Source organism: Squalius cephalus (assembly GCF_949319135.1).
Source record: "Squalius cephalus genome assembly, chromosome: 2".
In the NCBI taxonomy this organism is placed as follows: Eukaryota; Metazoa; Chordata; class Actinopteri; order Cypriniformes; family Leuciscidae; genus Squalius; species Squalius cephalus.
In genome coordinates this window covers 52,058,113-52,077,925 of record NC_137123.1, presented here as the reverse complement: position 1 = coordinate 52,077,925, position 19,813 = coordinate 52,058,113, and the positions used below count along the sequence as shown (strand labels likewise).

General features: G+C 36.9%; 1 protein-coding gene across 1 annotated transcript; it reads right to left on the bottom strand.

Annotated features, from left to right (window-relative positions):
* Positions 1-490: 490 nt before the first annotated feature.
* Positions 491-7,121, bottom strand: frg1 (FSHD region gene 1). Its single transcript, XM_079854307.1, has 9 exons — positions 6,941-7,121; positions 6,717-6,781; positions 6,432-6,554; positions 2,756-2,813; positions 2,450-2,564; positions 2,244-2,348; positions 1,955-2,046; positions 1,312-1,422; positions 491-1,121 (listed from the first exon to the last, which is right to left on the bottom strand). Exons 1-9 carry the CDS (start codon positions 7,000-7,002, stop codon positions 1,085-1,087), a joined length of 768 nt encoding a protein of 255 aa, XP_079710433.1. The 5' UTR covers positions 7,003-7,121; the 3' UTR covers positions 491-1,084.
* Positions 7,122-19,813: the final 12,692 nt, after the last annotated feature.

The following is a 19,813-nucleotide window of genomic DNA, read 5'->3' as shown; positions in this document are numbered from 1 at the left end:
TACAAAATAAAAGATGACTTTGCACTTCCTGTCTTTGGGGTTGTCTCTGCTTTATTTTACTAAGCTGTAGCACAAGACTGTCCCATATCATTTTTTATTGTTATTATTAATTAGGTAATGAGAAACAATAACCGCAGAACAAAGCATTTTACCTCTCCCGAAACAGAGGTAACAAATAGGTGAATGTATTGCGACATCTAACGGTTGTAGATGGAAGTGCAACAACAAGCAGTGTGTGTGTGTGTGTGTGTGTGTGTGTGTGTGTGTGTGTGTGTGTGTGTGTAAACCAAATACTTGTGGGGACATTTTTTTTTTCCCCCCCATGAGAAAACCAGCTTAGAAATACTAAGTGATGATTTTGAAAATGTAAAAACGCAAAGTATTCTTCTGTGATGGGTAGGTTTGGTGTTTGAGGATAGAATATAAAGTTTGTACAGTATAAAAATCATGTCCATGGAAAGTGCCCAGGAAACATAAAAACACATAATGTGTGTGTGGATAAATTAATTTTTTACTGTATCTTTATATGTTTCATATTATTTCAAATGTAACTGCAATGACCTTGCAGTGGAAGTACAAAAAACTAAATACCATTTTATGTGTAAAAACAAAAATCATTCCAAAATCAATCTTCAGTGAACGGACAGCACAGTTACTGCACAGGATGAATTACATCTTCAAATGTGGCTCAACAATAATAATATCCTCATATAGGCTCAACAATAATAATATTCTCATAAAGGCCATGTATCAAAACCCTACAAAATCACACCACATCAACACTGACGACTTCAGTCAGAAACTGTTTTTAAAGATTTTTTCATTCTATGTACTGTGATAAATAAGAATGTGATTAAACAACATAGATTTTTTAGTTTACAATCCATTTAATTTGGGAAATGAATCACATTTACAGTTCGACATTACACAAATGACAACATCTCTAATATTATTAATTGTAGTCTATTAAAAAAAAGTGGGAGGGGCATTTTCTTGTGAACAGTGAATAGTTTATTTAAAAAAAATGGCAGAGATTTCATGACAATGTCAAATTAAAACATTACAAAAACAGTGTATCCTGGTTTCACTTGCAGTATCTGTCAGCCTTCATCTTTGCTCTCCTAAAAAAAAGAAAAAATACATTAATAATGTAGTAATGTTAGCATATTCACAATGTTTCACACACCATCTTCTATAATAAATCATCCAATGGGGTATATCAACATGCCATCTTTTCTTGCGTCTAAGGATGAGCTAAATTAGCAGGCTACATTCATTTATTATTCAGTATGAGGTTTCTTGAGGTCTTACCTGTCCAGCAGTGCCTCGTGGAATTTTCCATCTGTTCTGGCTTCTTTCAGAGAACCGCTGTCTTCCTCATTCACCCTCAGCTTCCGATCCTGAAAACTCTGGAACTTCTTCCTGTAGGCAAACATTCACATAAACATTTATTTTACTGAATGCTCAATCAACAGCACAGCTTCTGAATTTTACTGAACTGAAGGTAAAAAATATACAAATCACGATCATGAACTTTGAGCTGATGTCGATTTTCATACAAATAATTGCGATTAAGGCTGTTTTATTCATGTCACTTACAGTGTAAGTTACTTTTTTTTTTTTTACTTGGAATTGTATAAAATATGATTATAAAATGATATTAAAAAAGGCCCATGTGATTTACTTTGATGCTGTGAAAATGAAAATGTATACAATTAATATATTACAATATATTAAATACAATGCAGTAGTCTGATTAAACCAACAAACCTTCATTTTGCATGAAAAAATATTTATGTACTTTAGTTTACAACAGTGTTTTTTTATATTCTTTGGCAAAATGTGGTTGAAATTTAAACTGCCCAATTATTACGGTTGAGTCAAATAATTGTGACCACGATTAGACAATCAATCAATAATCGTGACAGGCCTAGTAATAAAAGCAAGGACTCACACGTAGTTGATCTCACAGTTCTTGACATTACCCCTGTCTTCATCAGCAATATCGTCTTTACTCTTCACCTCTCTTTCTATGGATGAACGGATCTGTGGAGGACAGATAAGCATGAAAAATAATGTTAATATTTATTCCAGGAAAAAGTCAAGTGTAATTTAAAAGCAATATTCTTGTGTTCAGATAAAACACATTGTCTGTGAATCATTCTGTCCTTCAGACAACAACAACAATAAAAAATCCCTTAAGCAATTCATCTTGGTGTTGACTGAGTTCAGGAGAGATTCACCTTGATCATCTCCTCATCTCCAGCTGTCTTGTTTTTGGCTACTATGTCTCCGTTCTCACTGTACGAGATGAAACAACTGTTTGCAGCAAGCAAGGCCATTTTACGCTGCGGAAAACAAGAAACATAAACGAAATGATAAAAGCTGAATTCGAAATACCAACATTATATTCATTGATTTCATTGATTTGACTGCCAGATTCACTCACATCCTGAAACACTGGTTCCCACTGTTCTCTGGAGCCGATGGCATCTGATCGACCAATCACAACACCATCTGAGCTTATACCTAAATACTTCCCATAGCCTGACTTCAGCGCTATCCTAGAAACCAGCAAAACAGACGAGAAAAGTTAGTCACATGATCGATTCCAAAATTATCTACAGAATAATACATGGCACTTATTATTATACATTTTAAGGTGCTGTTAGTAATTGCAGACTTTTTTTTTTTTTACTTCATGCACCCATCCCTACTCCTAACACCTAGTTATGGATATGGATATGATCTTTACCTGGAGTCTGAGAGTCTGATGGCAGTGAACTGTTCAGGAGGATCTGGACCTTCATCCTCTGTGAACACAAGACATATTTATTTGTCATTTATTTGATCAAAAACATAGAAAAAGTAATATAGTGAAATATTACAATTATTATTACAAGTAAACTTCTATACTGGTAAGCGAAAACTAAAAAAATATATAAATAAATGCTGCTTAATATTTTTGTGGAAAATTTATTTTCTTTTCAGGATTCTTTATGAATAGAAAGTTAAAACTACAGCATTCCTTTGTAACATTATACATGTCTTTACTGTAAATTTTGATCAATTTAAATGCATCCTTGCTGAATTAAAGTATTAATATTAGTATTAGTATTTTTTAATCATCTTACTTTAACTCAAATGTCTAAATTATAACTGAATAATTTTTATGTCATCAAAGTTTTAATGGCTAACTATTTAAAAAAACAAAACTCAAAAAGATTTGCTAAAAAATATCAAATACAGAGAACAAAGAAAGGCCTTGTAACCATAAACTACTTGACAACAATTTATTATATTGAGTAATACATTTATTGAGTCTAGCAGAATTTTAACAGTACTTTTTTCTTCAAACATGAATGCCTGAACAAAAGAGCAAACCTGAAAGCTGATATTATATTCCACCTGCTGTGAACTCATGAATTATCTAATATATTGAATACTGCAAGAGCACTCCAGTGATATGCTCAAAAAGTTACAGGATAGTGTGAGTGTGAGAGTGTGAGTGTGTGTGTGTGTGTGTGTGTGTGTGTGTGTGTGTGTGTGTGTGTGTGTGTGTGTGTGTGTGTGTGTGTGTGTGTGTGTGTGTGTGTGTGTGTGTGTGTGTGTGTATCTACCACATCTCTGGCCTGGAGAGGTGTGGTAATCATACAGATGCACTGGTCATGAAGTGGGTATCAACACCAGTTAAAGTCATTATTTTCCTAATTTCAGGTCTCAACCACTAAATTAAATTGATTTTGGGGAGCATGCACAAATTCAGTGGTGCTTCCAGAGTGATGTAGAGACTGATCCTTACAGCCAACGGTCAGTGAAAAGCAGAAAATGAAGCTGGAGAGAAAACAATCGTAAACAACTCCTTCTGGTGACTGAACTATGAAATTGCTCAGTGCTTTGTATGAATGGCTGCGGTAATAGCAACTGACGATCCCTAACATTATTCAGGTTTTTAAATCCCTCCATACTGAGAGCAACAGAGCAACAGCAGCACCTAGCCATCTCTACTTTTGAGACTTATTTGTTCCGCGCTATTAGAGGGACCTTTCCAATTTAAAAGGCAATATAAAAGCCGCATGGCAGAAAAAAAATAGAGTGCAGCATAATTGCACAGAAAGAATTGCTTGTTGCCTGAAAGTGCTGCAAATATATCTTGTAAAGTGCATTTTTAAAAACATAGACCTAAAGAATGAAATATTTCAGGTTCTAGTTTATGTCAATTAAAGGAGAACTCGGCAACTCTAGCGAACTCTAGTCACTTCTTTGCTGATTTTCCCTTTTGTTGTCGCATGTTTTCCCCACGAGCTCCCCCTACAGCTGTGGGGGGGCGTATATTTCACAACACGGTCGTGAAAAACTCACTTGCGGCGGCCTCCTCCCCCTCTCTACCGCTGTTCATGTGCGTTTGTTTTGATCGGAACAAGCCAACTGTATCGTGTGGAGCTATGTCTACCGAGGTGGGTAATCTGGTAATACATCATACATGCGTGTGTGTTTATGTCGAATTGCCGTAAAGCAATTCGTGTTTCGCGCTCGTTCTCGTTCTCGTTCTCGCTTCTCACGAGACTTCCAATTTCTGTCTTACCAGGATGGCAGTCCCCAAGTTGCAAGGTTGGGAACGCTGGGGGGAGCGGGGAAAGTCACCAATATCACCAGAACAGGTTGTTTAACCATCCAAATGAATTCTAGACAGTTTTATTAAGTTAAAAAAGTTACCAAGTTCTCCTTTAACATTTTCTCCTTTCAAATCTCACCACTACATTAATGCACTTGTGCATCATATTTGAAGGTAGGGAAGGCAGTTTGGAGAGGCTAGTAATAGCAAGCTAGCTTTAAAAGCAAAAGATCCCACCTTCCCTTCAGAGCGTCTCCAAACCCACACCTCCTTCAAAACACATGAACGCACACAACCAGAGCAGAGTCTGCAAAGCGTCACGAGACGGTGTTGATTAAATTACCTCATGTCTCAAAGCACATAACATTACAATAATAATGAATGTAAACACCTTAAAGAGATCTGACTTGTACCTCCTGACTGCTGCAGATTCATTTTGGCATTGATAGTGTTGCCATAAAAATGCATAATTCTGAGTCTGAGGACATGAACAGCTCAGAGTAGAACGTCACAGGTTGCCATCTTTTAATTACGGTTATTACGACAAGGCAAGAACGCAGCATAAACTTGTTGTTTTGGTTCAGAAGGAACTGTTTTTTTGCAGTGCTCTAGGTCTGCATGGAGGTATGGAAATACATAGGTTGACAGTCAGGTAGGACATCCTATCAATGCATTCGGACCGAATGCAATGACTGGACGAACCTTTTTTTGGCCCAGAGACTTCCACAGAATGTATGTATGTATGAATGTATGAATGAATATATATGTATTTTTTATATATATATATTTAGACCACTTCTATTATTGATTGCTATTAGGATGAGGAGAGTTTCAACGCATATAACAAAAAGTGTTTATGAAAAAAACTGCCTACCCTTTGTTTAAGGGGTCATGATATGTTTTTTTTTTATTATTATTTAAATAGGTTCCTTGAGGTTCACTTATATTAGACAATGTTTTTTGCACAAAATAAGTCATATATTTGCAAAAGATTATTACTATCTTCCCTAATGTTGACCCTCTGTCTGAAATGCTCCATTTTAGAGCTGCGGCTGCCGGCTACTTTAAATCTTGCCAGTAAACAGCAATGAGTCAAAATGATATGATGGACTGTTACTTTGTAGAGGAAAGAATACAAATACACATGTTACAAAGGTGTTTCTGATGTCATTGAAGTTCTCCAGATACAGATTTTTTGACTGTGGACAAAACCCAAACTCGCTACTAATTTGCTAAACTAGCCTATAACTTTTTACAGTCATCAATACATCAAAATGGACAATTATTGTTTTTTGTTTTTTTTAAATGGAATATTGTCAAACAACACAATGAGTCCAATCAGTTCCCAATGAACAAAATCAAATCCCGTTCTACTTTTTTCTTGTTCGAGAAGCTGTTTCACTTGGATACTCATCACAATAGGGAAGAAAACACTATCATAACATAACATTTTTCATGTCGACTTTAAGAAAAAATACGTTAAAACGCTGGAGTGAAAGAATTGTCTTGAGTGAGTACTGTTAAGAGTAAGAAATATGATACATGTGTACAATAATTTGTGTCCAAAAACAAAATGGTTTTAATCATTTTGTATTCCAGTGCGTCATTTTGTTTTTATGTACACTTTGTATTTCTACCTGTGTATTTTATTGTGTAAAACTCTTTAAGAAGCTGCTTTATAAAATAAAGTTCATTATTATTATTAATAATAATAAAATAATACACAAAATAGGATCTGAAAGTTTTAAATAGCAAAACGGAGCTGCCTTGCAACTGCAACATTTCAGGAGTAGAATGAAGCAGATAGAATCAGCACCTTTATGTGGAGCTCCAACAGTGAAGAGTCCAGTGTCCAGTGCATGGATGTAGGAGTTGCTGTGCATCTCTATGGCCACTGAGCCTGTGATCTCACCGAAACTCTTCACTGTCCACCATCCTCCTGATAAGACACATTCAGAAACACGCATTATACAAAGATAAAGCTACGAGGCAGATCATACAGCATTTACAAAGACAGAAACTGCACTAGTCAAGTTCTATCTAACGTTATCCATCAATACACGATCATTTACAACTCAATAGGCAAAGTGACAACACATACCAACAACATCCAGCTTGTCGTCTTCATCTTCTCTTTTTCTCTTTTTGTCCTTCTTTTTCTTCTTTCTGCACAATACGGAAGTCGCAGGTCATTTACATTAGCGGAAATAATTGTGATATTTAACAAAAACTCTTTCACGGCAAAGCTATTTACATTAATTAGAGCAATAACTGTATATAGAATCGATACATTTTCATGAACGCAACACAGAAAGAAAGCCTTACTTCTTATCGTTTAACCCTTTTAGCACCAGTTTGGTAGACTTTACGTGTGAGTACTCTGTCATGATCACACAAGATTTAGGCAGTTTCTACTATGGGATATCATACGTTGTTATTCACACCAGCAAAGAGTTTTCCAACAGATCTGCGTGTATACGGTGGCCGAGAGGACCGCACTGAAGACGCGTTTGGAGGAAAGCGCGACACCAAACGGTCGGAGAACGCACTGCATACTGTTGCAGTGATGACGTATTTTTGTAGGCTAACTCGAAAGTTAGCATCAACCCTAGAAAAGATATGATTTTCTTTTCTTTTCTTTTCTTTTCTTTTCTTTTCTTTTCTTTTCTTTTCTTTTCTTTTCTTTTCTTTTCTTTTCTTTTCTTTTCTATAGAAATTATATAGAGTAAATAGCCTATATATTTGTAACATTACACAAATCCAGTTTATTTATTTAATGTTGTTGTTATTGTTCAGTGAAAGAGATAGGCCTACAACCACACTTCACTTCCCTGATCATGTAAAAATAAATAAATAAAATAAATAAAAATAAAATAGCATCAACCATAGACAAATTACCCATTGGCTTTTCTTCTTCATCTTTTTTTCAAGACAACAAGCTTGTGTGTGTGTGTGTGTGTGTGTGTGTGTGTGTGTGTGTGTGTGTGTGTGTGTGTGTGTGTGTGTGTGTGTGTGTGTGTGTGTGTGTGTGTGTGTGTGTGTGTGTGTGTGTGTGTGTGTGTGTGTGTCACGCTGTTGCTCCTACCATGGTTTTAAATCACAGGGTGTGTCGGAAAGGATAGTTTATTGCCAGATTATTTATCAGACTGAAGAAAGAGAAAGAGAGGGGGGTTGGGTGGCAGTGTGTCTCCAAGCCTTTTTCTCTCCAGACACAGCGTCTACCACGAGTGAGCCACCATTTAAACCAAAATAGCTCTGAACATGGCAAAGCCCTCTTATTTAAAACCTCAGCAGACCACTGTAACAATGAAACACTGGAGTACACACACACACAATATGGCCTCGCTACTGTGTAATTAATTTCAATACATCCTTTTAAAGTTCTATTAAATCAGTCAGTTCAAATCAGTTACACAGGAATGGTACACTGAGGATCAACCTTCTGCAAACGATGATAATCATTAAAGGGTGGCCTGTTGAGAAACTGGTCAGAGCATGCAATAAATCAGAGTGCGACACTGGCAGGAAGTACAATAAACAAGACAGCAGCATTCTGGGCAAACTTTAAATGCAAACAGGTGAATGAGCCGACCAGGGTGACTTGGAGGAACAGCAAAGAGAACTTGTTTGTGGTAGAATAGTCATAAAAAAAACCTTGATTGATTCCAGATATGCCATACACTGACACACACAGCACAGAGCTCCTTAAAAAGAAAGAACAGAAAAAGACATGACCTGCTACAAAGTAAATGGACTCCAACATTGGAGGGCTGGATGGAGGCTTTCACATTAAATGCAAAACATTATGAGTTTCAGTCATATTGGTTTATAATATTCTAAAAGACCTGCAGCAGTAGATACACTTAATCATAAGTGATAAGACGAAAGGAGCAGGACAGGCGGCTGTGGAGATGGGATTGTTTAATGAGATGTTTGTATCCGTGTTCGGTGTCTTTCTCTTGTCCTTGTTGAAAGGCTTTTTGTCTCCATGTTCGGTCTGCCCCATTACCTCCGCCTCTCAAGTGGAATAGAGAATTTATCATCCTTAGCAAGCATCAACGTGGTATAAGACACAAAGCAATTGGGGATGGTGAGAAGGAAGAGAGAGGGAAAGATGGCTTAATATATAGTTTAATGAGCTTAGTCTTTCATTTCCTCCCATGGTGCCAGTCATCAGTCAGGCGGTTGGCTATAGATAGTGATTGGTCTGACTTTCAAACTAATGTAAGCCATGATACAGTGCCGACGGCAACGGAACGGCTGACAGTGTGTGTTATGTACAAGATGCTGTAAGTCAGACCTCCTCCTCATAGACCTTTCCCTTCCCTATGAAATAAAAGTCAAATAATGAGTTTTGATGAGTTTTGGATAGTTTTCTGACTTGTTTTGAGTTGGATAATGCAAATAGGTTGGCTAGAGACATTATTTCAATACATATACACACACACTGTATTTCAATATATCAGCTCATGTGATTGGCTCAAAACTACCCGGCTGCAACTGAGTGCCCATGAGCAAACGTGGCAGATTTCATATTGCATATACTTCCGGGCATTTGGGAATGTGTGATTGATGAACTTCACGGCTGAATGAATTCAGATGAGCCAAACGCAATTAAACACACACATAAAAATGCCAGTGTTAGTGGGAAAATGCATTTAATCTTTGGCATGAATGTCTACTCTGAAGCCAGCTGTTATTTTTAGCCAGAATAATCAAAAGCACAGATGTAGTTTTGAAGCGGCTTCCAATCACAACTAAAAAACAAAAATTAAGATCAAAACGTGACTTGTTTATGAGCCAGAACATGCTGTTTCTTGCTCTATCTGGAGAAACTGAGCTAAATTTAATTTGGTGACCGCAATGAATTTAGCTGAACAATGTGATTTTCCGGAATGGAAGCAAATGAAAGAAATTTGTATTTGAAACACCCCTGCTCTCATCTTCACATGTGAAATAGACATAATAAATAGCCAGTCAATTTAATTACATTTACATTTATGAATTTGGCAGACACTTTTTTCCCAAAGCGACCAATTTTTTTCCCTTGAACGTCTAATTATTTTCTGTTTATGGCCGTGTTACAGCAGCATTCTGTGGTGGCTTGTACAGTGAAATTCTCTGCAGAGAATGTTGAAAAGAGAACGTCCTCACCATAAGGTGTTATAGAAAATTACAGACAGGCTCTCTCACCGAAAACCTCCGATGGGAACAGTGCGTTCAGATATTTGACAGTGACTGACAGAGGAAATAAGGGGGAGGGGGCGTGCAAACAGGACCGGAGAATTGCAGCTGCTAATGGGACCTCTGCGTCGTAGATAATAAGTGATTTTTGGGCTGGCAAGCAGGAGCTGCTCGGTAGCTCAGGGTCTTTGTGTCTCTCGGTGGGCTGCTGTGATAATGAAAAATGATTTGAGCTGAAGAAGAGTGATTGATGGTGAAGAGCAGGTGGTCTGGAGACTCTCGACACAGAGGTTTGAACTTGCTATGTGAGGCCTTCCTTCCACTTTTGTCTGCTTTTCTGGATGTCAGTCTCCCTCTTGTCACCTTATACACCGGCTACAATCTTTCAAAGGTCTTGCATCGATGTGTGCGTCGACTCATGAGAGCCTCAGCTCCATGTAACCGAATCTCTAGAGTGCCCTCAGGCCAAATCCAGGATATGATGTCACATTTCACGAGGTTAACAAGTCCTCTCTCATGCCACTGACCCAGTGATTGAGCTGTGAGTTGAAGCTGTCAGGAGGTGAGCTGTAGGTCTCCAGGTCTTGCTGACAAGTAATATTACAAATAAGAAGTCAACTGCAGAAAAATGCACATTTGAGGTTTTATCCCAAGCAGCTCCAAAAAGGCATAATTTAGCAGAATCTACAGTAATAAACATTCCCCGCATGATTCGGAAAGAACACTGCATTCTGTTTACTTAGTTGGATTGAGGCCAGTTTGAGATCAGGTTGCAACAGAGCTTGAAAAATTGACTTTTTGGCCCAGGGGAAAGCCTTAGCGGTTTGGGATTTGGTAACAGAGTTGTTTGGACAATAGCTTCAGGCGCAGGAAACTGGATTGAAAAGCTCCATATCGAAGTGTAGAAGGCCTTTCAGAGACAGTTGAATTTTCTCTTCTGTCATGGGTCTCTATCAAACAGACTACAAGCTAGAGTCACTTTAGGGCTCAGCCAATTTCTCACTGATTTGGAGGGGAAGAGATCGCAGCATGAATAACTAGCCGTGAAATTTTCCTCTCAACACTCCGGGAGGAGGTAAAAGGGCAGGTTTCTCCGGCCCCATCCTCTCAATGTTTCCTCTAACAAGAGGATTTTTTCAGCCCTTCCTTCATGAAGTGCAGAGAACATAAACTATACACCTTCAAGTTCCATTTTTAGCCATACACAAAACATCTTCGATCTAATACAGCTTTCGGTGATTGGCAAAGTCAGGAAAGAAATTCTAAACATTTATTGGCTGGGGTGGCACACAAATCATGAAATCATGGTAATCAAATAATGAATTCCCATTCCAAAATGCAGGGTAGAGTTAATAAATGTTGAATTATGCACTTAGACTCTTTTTAGAGGTTAAAGTACCACAAGTCTCCTTATAATTACAAGTTATCAACAGTGGCCAACCCCATCATTTTAGAGATCCACAAAAATGCACTCGATCCAGACTGCTCTGTGTGGAACTCATTGACTGCTTCCCTCTGCCTCTCACACACACACACACACACTCACACGCACGTACGCACGCACGCGCACACACACAAACGTGAAAAGTGCAGTGCGAGAGAAAGAGGAGAAAATCTCTTAATCACCACTTCTACCTTCCCTGTAGTGCCCCACTGTGCACACACACACACACACACACACACACACACGCACACACACAAACAAATGTGAAATGTGCAGTGCGAGAGAGGAGAAAATCTCTTAATCACCCCTTCTACCTTCCCTGTAGTGCCCCACTGTGCACACACACACACACACACACGCACGCAAGCACGTACACACTGCACACACACACACGCACATTATTCATTAAAGCTGAAACTGTTTTCAACATTGATCATAATAATTAATGTTTCTTGAGCAGCAATATTAGAATGATTTCTGAAGGATCATGTGACAGTGACACTGAAGAATGTAATGATGCTGCAATTCAGCTTTGCCATCACAAAAATAAAATATATTCAATAAAACAGTAATTTTAAATTGTAATAATATTTCACAATATTACTGTTTTTTTTTATATTATTACTGGAAAGCTCAATATTAGGCTTATTGCAGCCTTAGTGAGCATAAGAGACTTCTTGTAAAAACATTTTAAAAAATCGTAACGACGTTTGAACAGCTGTGTATACAAAATCTGCTAAAGCATCTCTGTCATTAACAGACTCAGTTGCTGGAGAAGTCACAAGTTTGACTGACAAATTCAACAATTTTTGCATGTCTCGTTAACATGTAAGAGACACCAAAACAAGCACACAACATTACACAAACTCCTCTACAGCACATCACACCCACCTAATCACATGTGTGAGGTGTTAACTTCATTTTTGTGACTCTTAAAGTGTTTTTTTTTTTTTTTTTTTTTTTACACTTTAAATACAACATTGCCAAATCATTAATATATAAAATTACAATTATAGCAGTAAAATACATAAATTACACTTATAAAGTATTTAAAATATATTGTAGCCCCTGGTGAAATAATAAAATAAAATAAAACAAAATAAATAAAAAGTGTTTAATGTCTTTTAAAGGGTATTCAGCAGTCATTGGATGCAGTGATCGATAACTTTGGTTGGGCGATCTTGAGTGCTAAAAAATGGCTAAAATCTCCACTGTGGTAAATGTGTATTATGTGTACATATTTGCAGTTTTCCATGGAGCTGAAATGTTGTGATACAGTTTAGGCTATTTGCAACTTTATGTGCTAAAAAAATAAAGCAGTGATTGCTTTCTGAGGTTGTGGAACTCAAATATGAGTTTTTCTGCAACCTCCTTAATGAACACATGCATTCGATCTTTTTAAACAATTCTGGAAAACAAGAAATGAGCGTTGAAAGTTTTTCAAAGTATTTCACTCTTTTCATTATGAAATTTGTGGCAGTAAAGGAGAAAGTGTGCCTCTGTCTCTCTCTCTACCTCCCAAGTCTCACACTGTGACTGCATCTTTGGGAAGCTAAGTTTGTGTCTCTCTGTACTCTGGTGGTGACAGAGCAAAGCACACACTCAGTCAGAACACAGCTCTCATTGTGTCATTGAGCACATGGGAATTTACATCATAACTCACATCTGTCTTTTTGCCAACATCACTCAATCTCTGTGGAGTGAATCTTAGTGAGCCTGTAGGGGGCAGTATGTACTTGCACACGACATTACCCGAGCGTGCACTTATTCGGTAATGCACTGGGGTTTGCAACACTGCAATATTGAGCAATACTACATCCATGTGCCATCTTGCACATCATTAATATATGTCCCACTCTTCGATCATTCATTTTATATGATAACTACTGCAAAGCAGATATTGTTGTTATGATACTCTTGGGTAGTCACACAATAAATAAGCATTATATTCAACCTCACTTTCAGCCATTTGCCACACTTAGTCATAACCAAATTCAACAAGTCATCAGATATGAAACTGTGCTGAATGCAGCTATACCTAAACCCCATAAAAGATTATTTTTTCTGTTGTTGGAAGCCAATTACTTATTGTATTGTTTATCTTGAGGCAGAATATATTGGATTTCAGCGGTTAGTTGTTGGAGAGACCTGCTGGTCAAAGTGCAATAATAACAAGGTGTTTCAATGTACTGCTAGTGCCCTAGTTATTGAAAACCCAGGTGATATGGAAGCAGTAATTTGCATGTGTGAAAAAATGGAGGTAGCTGAGTTCAGCAGCAGTATTGTTGTACTAATGCAGTTCCTTGTTTATTTCACTGCATTATGTTAACAAAACACATTTGGAGTGCTTTTGATGTACTTGAATAATATGAGAACCATGCAGTGGGAAACCCTTGATAACAGTTCACCAAAAAATGAAAATCCTGTCATTGTTTACTCACCTCTTCTGTGGAACACAAAAGGGTGAAGATGCATGAAAACACTTTGATTTGATGTCAATGATGCTAAATTTGATGTTTAAATATGCAGAAGTGCAAATGAAGTTTGAGGGCACTAGCAGAGTTGGCAACATGATTACATATTAGTTAAGAAGAATTTGGAATTTCAGAGGCACACATTCGTCCCCTTACCCTAAATGGTAAACGGCTACGGAAGCTCAAACCTACAGTACTTGCTTAATGTGTGAGAACAAAGCTCATGTGTTCTAGTGCATGAGACAAGCACGTTTCAGCTTCCGTTTACCATCTGGTGAAGTCTGGTGAATAAAAGCCTAAATTAAATCTGTTCATCACATCGTGTCTCTTCAGAAGACTTGGATGAAACCACTCAATTATGTTTTCTTTTATGGTGTCTTTAGATGCATCAAAGTTTTGGGGGAACGGATTTTCAATGGAGGGTCAGGATTTAATAAAATTATCTTCATGTTTCGAAGATAAAAAAAAGTTTTATGGGTTTGAAACTAAATGAGGGTAAAATGAGGTAAAATTGAGGATAAGATTTTATTTTATAAAATGTGATTTTGCAGTGGTCTGACTACAGTTTTTAAGTAGTCTGGTCAAGGTCATATGTACCACTTTTTTTCTTGGCAATCATCATCTTTTGTTGTATGGAAAAGAGCAGCGAGAACATTCTGCAAAGCTTCTTATTTTGTGTCCCTAGGAACTAAATGCTACAAATGGCATGAGAATGATTAAATGATGCAATTTGCAATTTTGGATTTTTTTTACAAAACTTTTACTATATAAACATTTTAAAATAAATAGTTCGGTCCTTTAGTGACAAGCATATTAAATAAATATAGGAGGCGTGAAGGAATATGAGGGACACAGGTTTCAAAAAAGAGGGCAAAAACTGAAAAAGAAAAGATTGAGGTAGCAAGCCAATAAATGTGAGTAAAAGGGTCCGAGTACGTAAGAGAGAGAGAGAGAGAGATGTTCAATAATTGACAACCTGTGTATTTTTAACACTCTCCCCATTCATTAAAGATGCTGTTGGATGAGAGTCACAGCTACTCCAGTTGCTCTGGGACTGACAGGCTGTAAATCATTCAGCGCCACCACGTGTGCTACCGCTCTTCACTCGCACTAACCAGCGGGGACCACTGCCTCACAGTGAGACTCTGTGATTTTAGCACCACGCAAACACTAATGTTAATATTTGGGTGGTTGTGCTTCACCTTCACCAACCAGCAGGGGCCACTCCTTCAGCTATTGCCATTCCCTGAAGATGAGTCTGATTTGTTTCAATAGCGATGTTAAGATGCATATGTATGTAGTTAAAAATATGTCAAAACAAACTGGAAAGACACACAGTTGCATACAATACGGTGAAGCAGATCACAGCAGTGTTTCCTACAGTGCTTTTCAGCATGCAGCACAACCTGTGTAGTCTGATTCGAGAAAAAAAGACTCAAAACTCTGTATTTAAAGTCCCCCTGTAGTCAATAATTGTGTCCCTTAAAACTCATCTTTGATCACCAAAATTACATAATTAAATGTCATTTCCTTGAAAAAAATTCTTCATGCCTTAAAATAGTTGAATGTAACTCTACACCCTTGCCTCATGGTTCTATGAATATGCAAATTATCCCCGCCTCCACTCACTCACACCAGCTCAGAAATCCGCTCGTTGATGATCACACGTTGACCTGATTGGTTACAAGGTAGTTTGTGACGTCAGAAACACCAGCGATTTCAAACCGCGTTTTTGAGACTGTCTTTAGATCAGAAAATACTCAGCAATTGTTTTGACTTATGAATTGGTTTGTCTTAAAACATATCGAAAAAAACACATAGACATATAAACAAATGGTTTGTCTTAAAGCATATTGAAAACACCACATAGACATATAAACAACATCAAAAGCTTGATTTTCCCAACAGGGGGACTTTAAATCAGTTACAGTTACTGAATCAACTTACTTACTGAACTGCAAGATTCATGCCAATGCACCTTACTCAATATATTCAGTAAGGCTGCCCTTTTACTGTGCAAAAATCTGTTCACCTCATAGTCATGCCTTTGAATTAATCATATAAGTAAATGTACATACATATATTTCCACTGGTTGCAAGTATATTGCAAGTATATATTCACACATTTTTATTAATGTGGTGTTGCCGCCGATTTCATATTCGCCTGCCCCTAAATGGGTCCTAAAAATAAAATTAACTGCTGTTGGTCATTTTACATGTCAGTCAGATGGTTTTTTCCTGTCTCGTTGGCTGGTTCTTTGGCAGAATAAACCGCAATCTGGACTTGGCTTCTTTATGCTGTTAGTCTACAATATGGCTATGGAAGACTAATGAAAATAAATTGATCAAGAAACAAGCCAGAGCTACCAGAATCACTATAACGTAATCATTAACCTTTAAATTCAGATTAGACAGTCTATTGTTTTGTCAATGCATGTTCAGTTTATGTGAGATAGTGGCCCATTAAAAATTAAAAATTGCTAGTTGCAAAATGTCCCCAAAATGTCTTGTTGGGACCATGTTTCCATCATAATAATAGACAGGAGAGTGCCTGAACCATCTGGCCTACCCACTCGTGCCTGCTCAATTCTGGCATTTCACTGGCACTGAGGTGTTTGTGATTTAGCAGAGCGCCTCAGCTGAGACTGGACTGGTCATTGTTAATCTGCTGTTAAAGCTGAGAACAGTACATCTCTAGAGGGAATGGCAGCAACTGCTGCTGTCAGAATTACAATTCATCCCAACTCGCTCACCACAATGTCTACGTAAAGATGCTTGCCTGATCATAATTATAGCTTGGAAATTACAGAGAGGCAACATTCTCACAATACCAAGAACAAAAAAATTAAGTATAATGTCAGTAAGATAATTTTGTGTAAGTCTTGAAAAAAAGAGAGAAAGTGTATTTTCCTAAACTTTGCTGTCATGATTATTATCTAAAAAAAAACATTCAAATGTATAATGTTTAACCATATTAACCACTCTATGTTTTTTTTAATGTATATTCATATTTATTTTATGTTTCAAACAGGTCCAACACAGCTTTGTTGCCTCACAATGTGCCACTCGCTTACTGAATGTATCAACTTTTGAGATGCACATGGACAAACCAGAATAATTGTGATGACAACAACAACATCAACAAAAATACATTAAGTAAACAAAGATAGGCTCTGAATAATCACCACATGACAAATAACTGAAGGCCACAACAAACACAATGACAACAGGAGGCAGTAAAATAGAATAACAATAATATTGGATATAAACAGTAATATCCAACATTATTCAGAATAGTTTATTCATGCCATGGTGCATTGCTGGGAACCTGAGTATTGCATCTAAACAGTATTATCTACAGATTCCACACCTGCTCAAAAATAAGTTTGACAGAAATTGAGAAAATAAGAAATGAAAAAGCTTTTCTTTGTGGCTATCTAAGTCTTTGGTGGGTTTATGTTTTAATGTTTAAAGCTCTTTTGAAAGGCTGAAACAGTGCCTGTCAAAGGAAAGCCTTCCTGAAGAATAATACGGGGAAGGAACTGTCAACGCAAATTAGTCACGGAGAGTGAAAATGCAAACTAACCAAACTTTCTGCAAAGATCTGCGCTTTAAGATGTATATGCATATTACATTGTTATTACTGCCATATGCATATTATTATTTATAATTTTAACATTATAAATAAGCAGTATTTTATTTATTTAGTCTTATGTAGATTTTTTTCCACAACAAAAAAAATGTGTGTGACAACAGTGTCTACTCTAGATCTAAGAAAGAAATCTAAAATCAATAAATATCTAATCAATAAATAAATATAAATATCTACTGTATATTAAATATCTATATATATAATATCTATATAGACACATTTTCCATGGAAATTGCCAGAATTTATAATTTCTTGTAGGTGTTTCAATCCCTTTTTAGCTTTAGAATCAGAAAAAGTGAGAAAATGGTAAAAGAAAAGAAAAAATATGTCTAAAATACACACACATAAAAATACACAGTAGACATACACTGTACAGTTGAACCTTTATGGACAAATTTAAGGTCTGTTTAAATTGGTAAAGATGCATGCACAATGTGTTGCTAACATCCTAGTATTTAAGACTGCAAAAAAGAGCATGCTTTTTTCTTATAAATATGTCCACAAGAGCCTTGAATGTCACTTATACTGCGGATTGAACTGAATACTTAAGATGATATATGAGCACATATACAAAAGCACAATATAGAAGACTAGGATGCCTCTTTGTTAAGCTCCCTTGAAAGGAAAGTTTCCCTTGAAACTTTACTCAAGGACGATCTTTAAAACTCAACAGTTCCTGCCATTTAATGTCCATAGCAGGCAAAATGCTTGTTTGCATTTCCGCTTAGTCATAATCTCATGGAAAATGTGTTGGATTATCCACAAGAGGAGCATTTTCTACATGGATTTGCATGCTTGGATTAGTATTGTCATACCATAGGAAAGCATCTTGCACACACTCATATTTTAACACCATGTGGGGATTTTTTATAAACTATTTCCATCCCCAAAACAATCTCTTTCCATCTCTCTCCCGAAGAGATGCAATGCGCCAAATGATTTGTGTATAGCATTTGTGTTCTCTAAATCCTCTCCAAACAACAGACCCACTCCTGTATTTCCTCTTCTGGCACGATCTCAAAGGTTTAATTAAGAAAAGAGGCAATGGATGAGCATCAGAGAGAGGAATACATCCAGTGTTAAAGCTCTGTGTGGGGCTGATCTCATCAGCTCATTTGACCTCTCAAGATTTTAATGTTTTCATAGCAGTAGTGCTCCACATGTCTCATAAGACCCTCACAGAAGACACAATAAGATTTAGTAAAGGGAGAATCTGTGTCTTTTCTTAAATCCCCAAAGAGCCACTTAAGCAGTTAGTCTGTACTGATCCCTCTCGCTAGGGATTCCACATGTGCAGTCATACAAACACTGTTTGATTCCAGTCTTTCGAAAATTCGGCTTTGCATGAATTAAAGTCAAATCTCACCCACACATGCAACCATCTTTACCATCTAATTATTAGCAAACTAGGACATCTGTGCAAACTAAAATTGCCAGCCATTTAGTGTTAAGCCTGGTGTGCATAGTGTGGTTTTACCATCTCATTTCAGGGGTCGTAAAAGATGTAAGAGTTTTTAAACGTATTTTAAAGATAAAATGTTAAAAAAAATCACAAATTGTTATATTTTTTCAAATATTAATAAGCAGTGAGACAGTTTTTGAATATATAATGTAACAATATCATGTTCATCAAGAGGTTTAAGCCACTGTATTCAGTATGTATGAATTTCTTATTGTCCTTTTATCATCATCAAGTTATTAAAATGATATAAAAACGCAATTTATACAAAATACAGTATGACTGTGAATGCACCTTTTAATGAATATGTTTCTCAATTAAAAGCATTTTGATGTTTTTTTTGGCTTGAAGTCCAAAATTTCTAGGTGATGTAACAAATAATAAATAAAGTCTTTACAGAGAACTTTAGCTTCCAATGAAGTGCAAACTGGGTCAAAAAATTGTGGCTGTTCTTAAGACAGCCAACTAATGAAGAACATGACCCCCCCCACCCACCCCTTTTTGTGCTATCTGACAAGCAACAATCATTAAAGCGTGCACCCTGCCTTAGTCAGCCCCAAATCAATGACTCTGTGGTGTAATTGAAGGAATTACATCAGGAGATGGGTTTGAAGAGACATAGACTCACCGAGAACACACACTTGCACAGCACAAATTTGAGGCAATGTGTTTATCGGCAATCAAACCTCTCCTGACAAGTCAGTCAGACTTATGCTGTAATTATGACAATTCTGCTTGTTTTCTGCTTGTTTCTGTTGTTGGGTTGATATATATATTAAATTAGTTAAACTCTATGGAAACACTTTAAAATACTGTTCCGTCATTAATGAATAGGAACAAGTGAGTAACACAATACTAACATTCTAGTAACTGCTATTAACTATCAAGAAACTCTGATTAACTTAGTAGTAATAGCACGTTGTGACTGAATTCATTGTAAGCTTTTGAGGTTTTTGTAAGGTTTTGGATAGTAATTGCTTCTGAT

Coding starts and splice junctions, on each gene's coding strand:
- frg1 (XM_079854307.1), bottom strand. CDS start 7,002: ATGACAGAGTACTCACACGTAAAGTCTACCAAACTGGTGCTAAAAGGG. Junction 6,555..6,716: donor CGACAAGCTGGATGTTGTTG/GTATGTGTTGTC, acceptor GTGTCTTATCAG/GAGGATGGTGGACAGTGAAG. Junction 1,423..1,954: donor AACTGTGAGATCAACTACGT/GTGAGTCCTTGC, acceptor GTTTGCCTACAG/GAAGAAGTTCCAGAGTTTTC.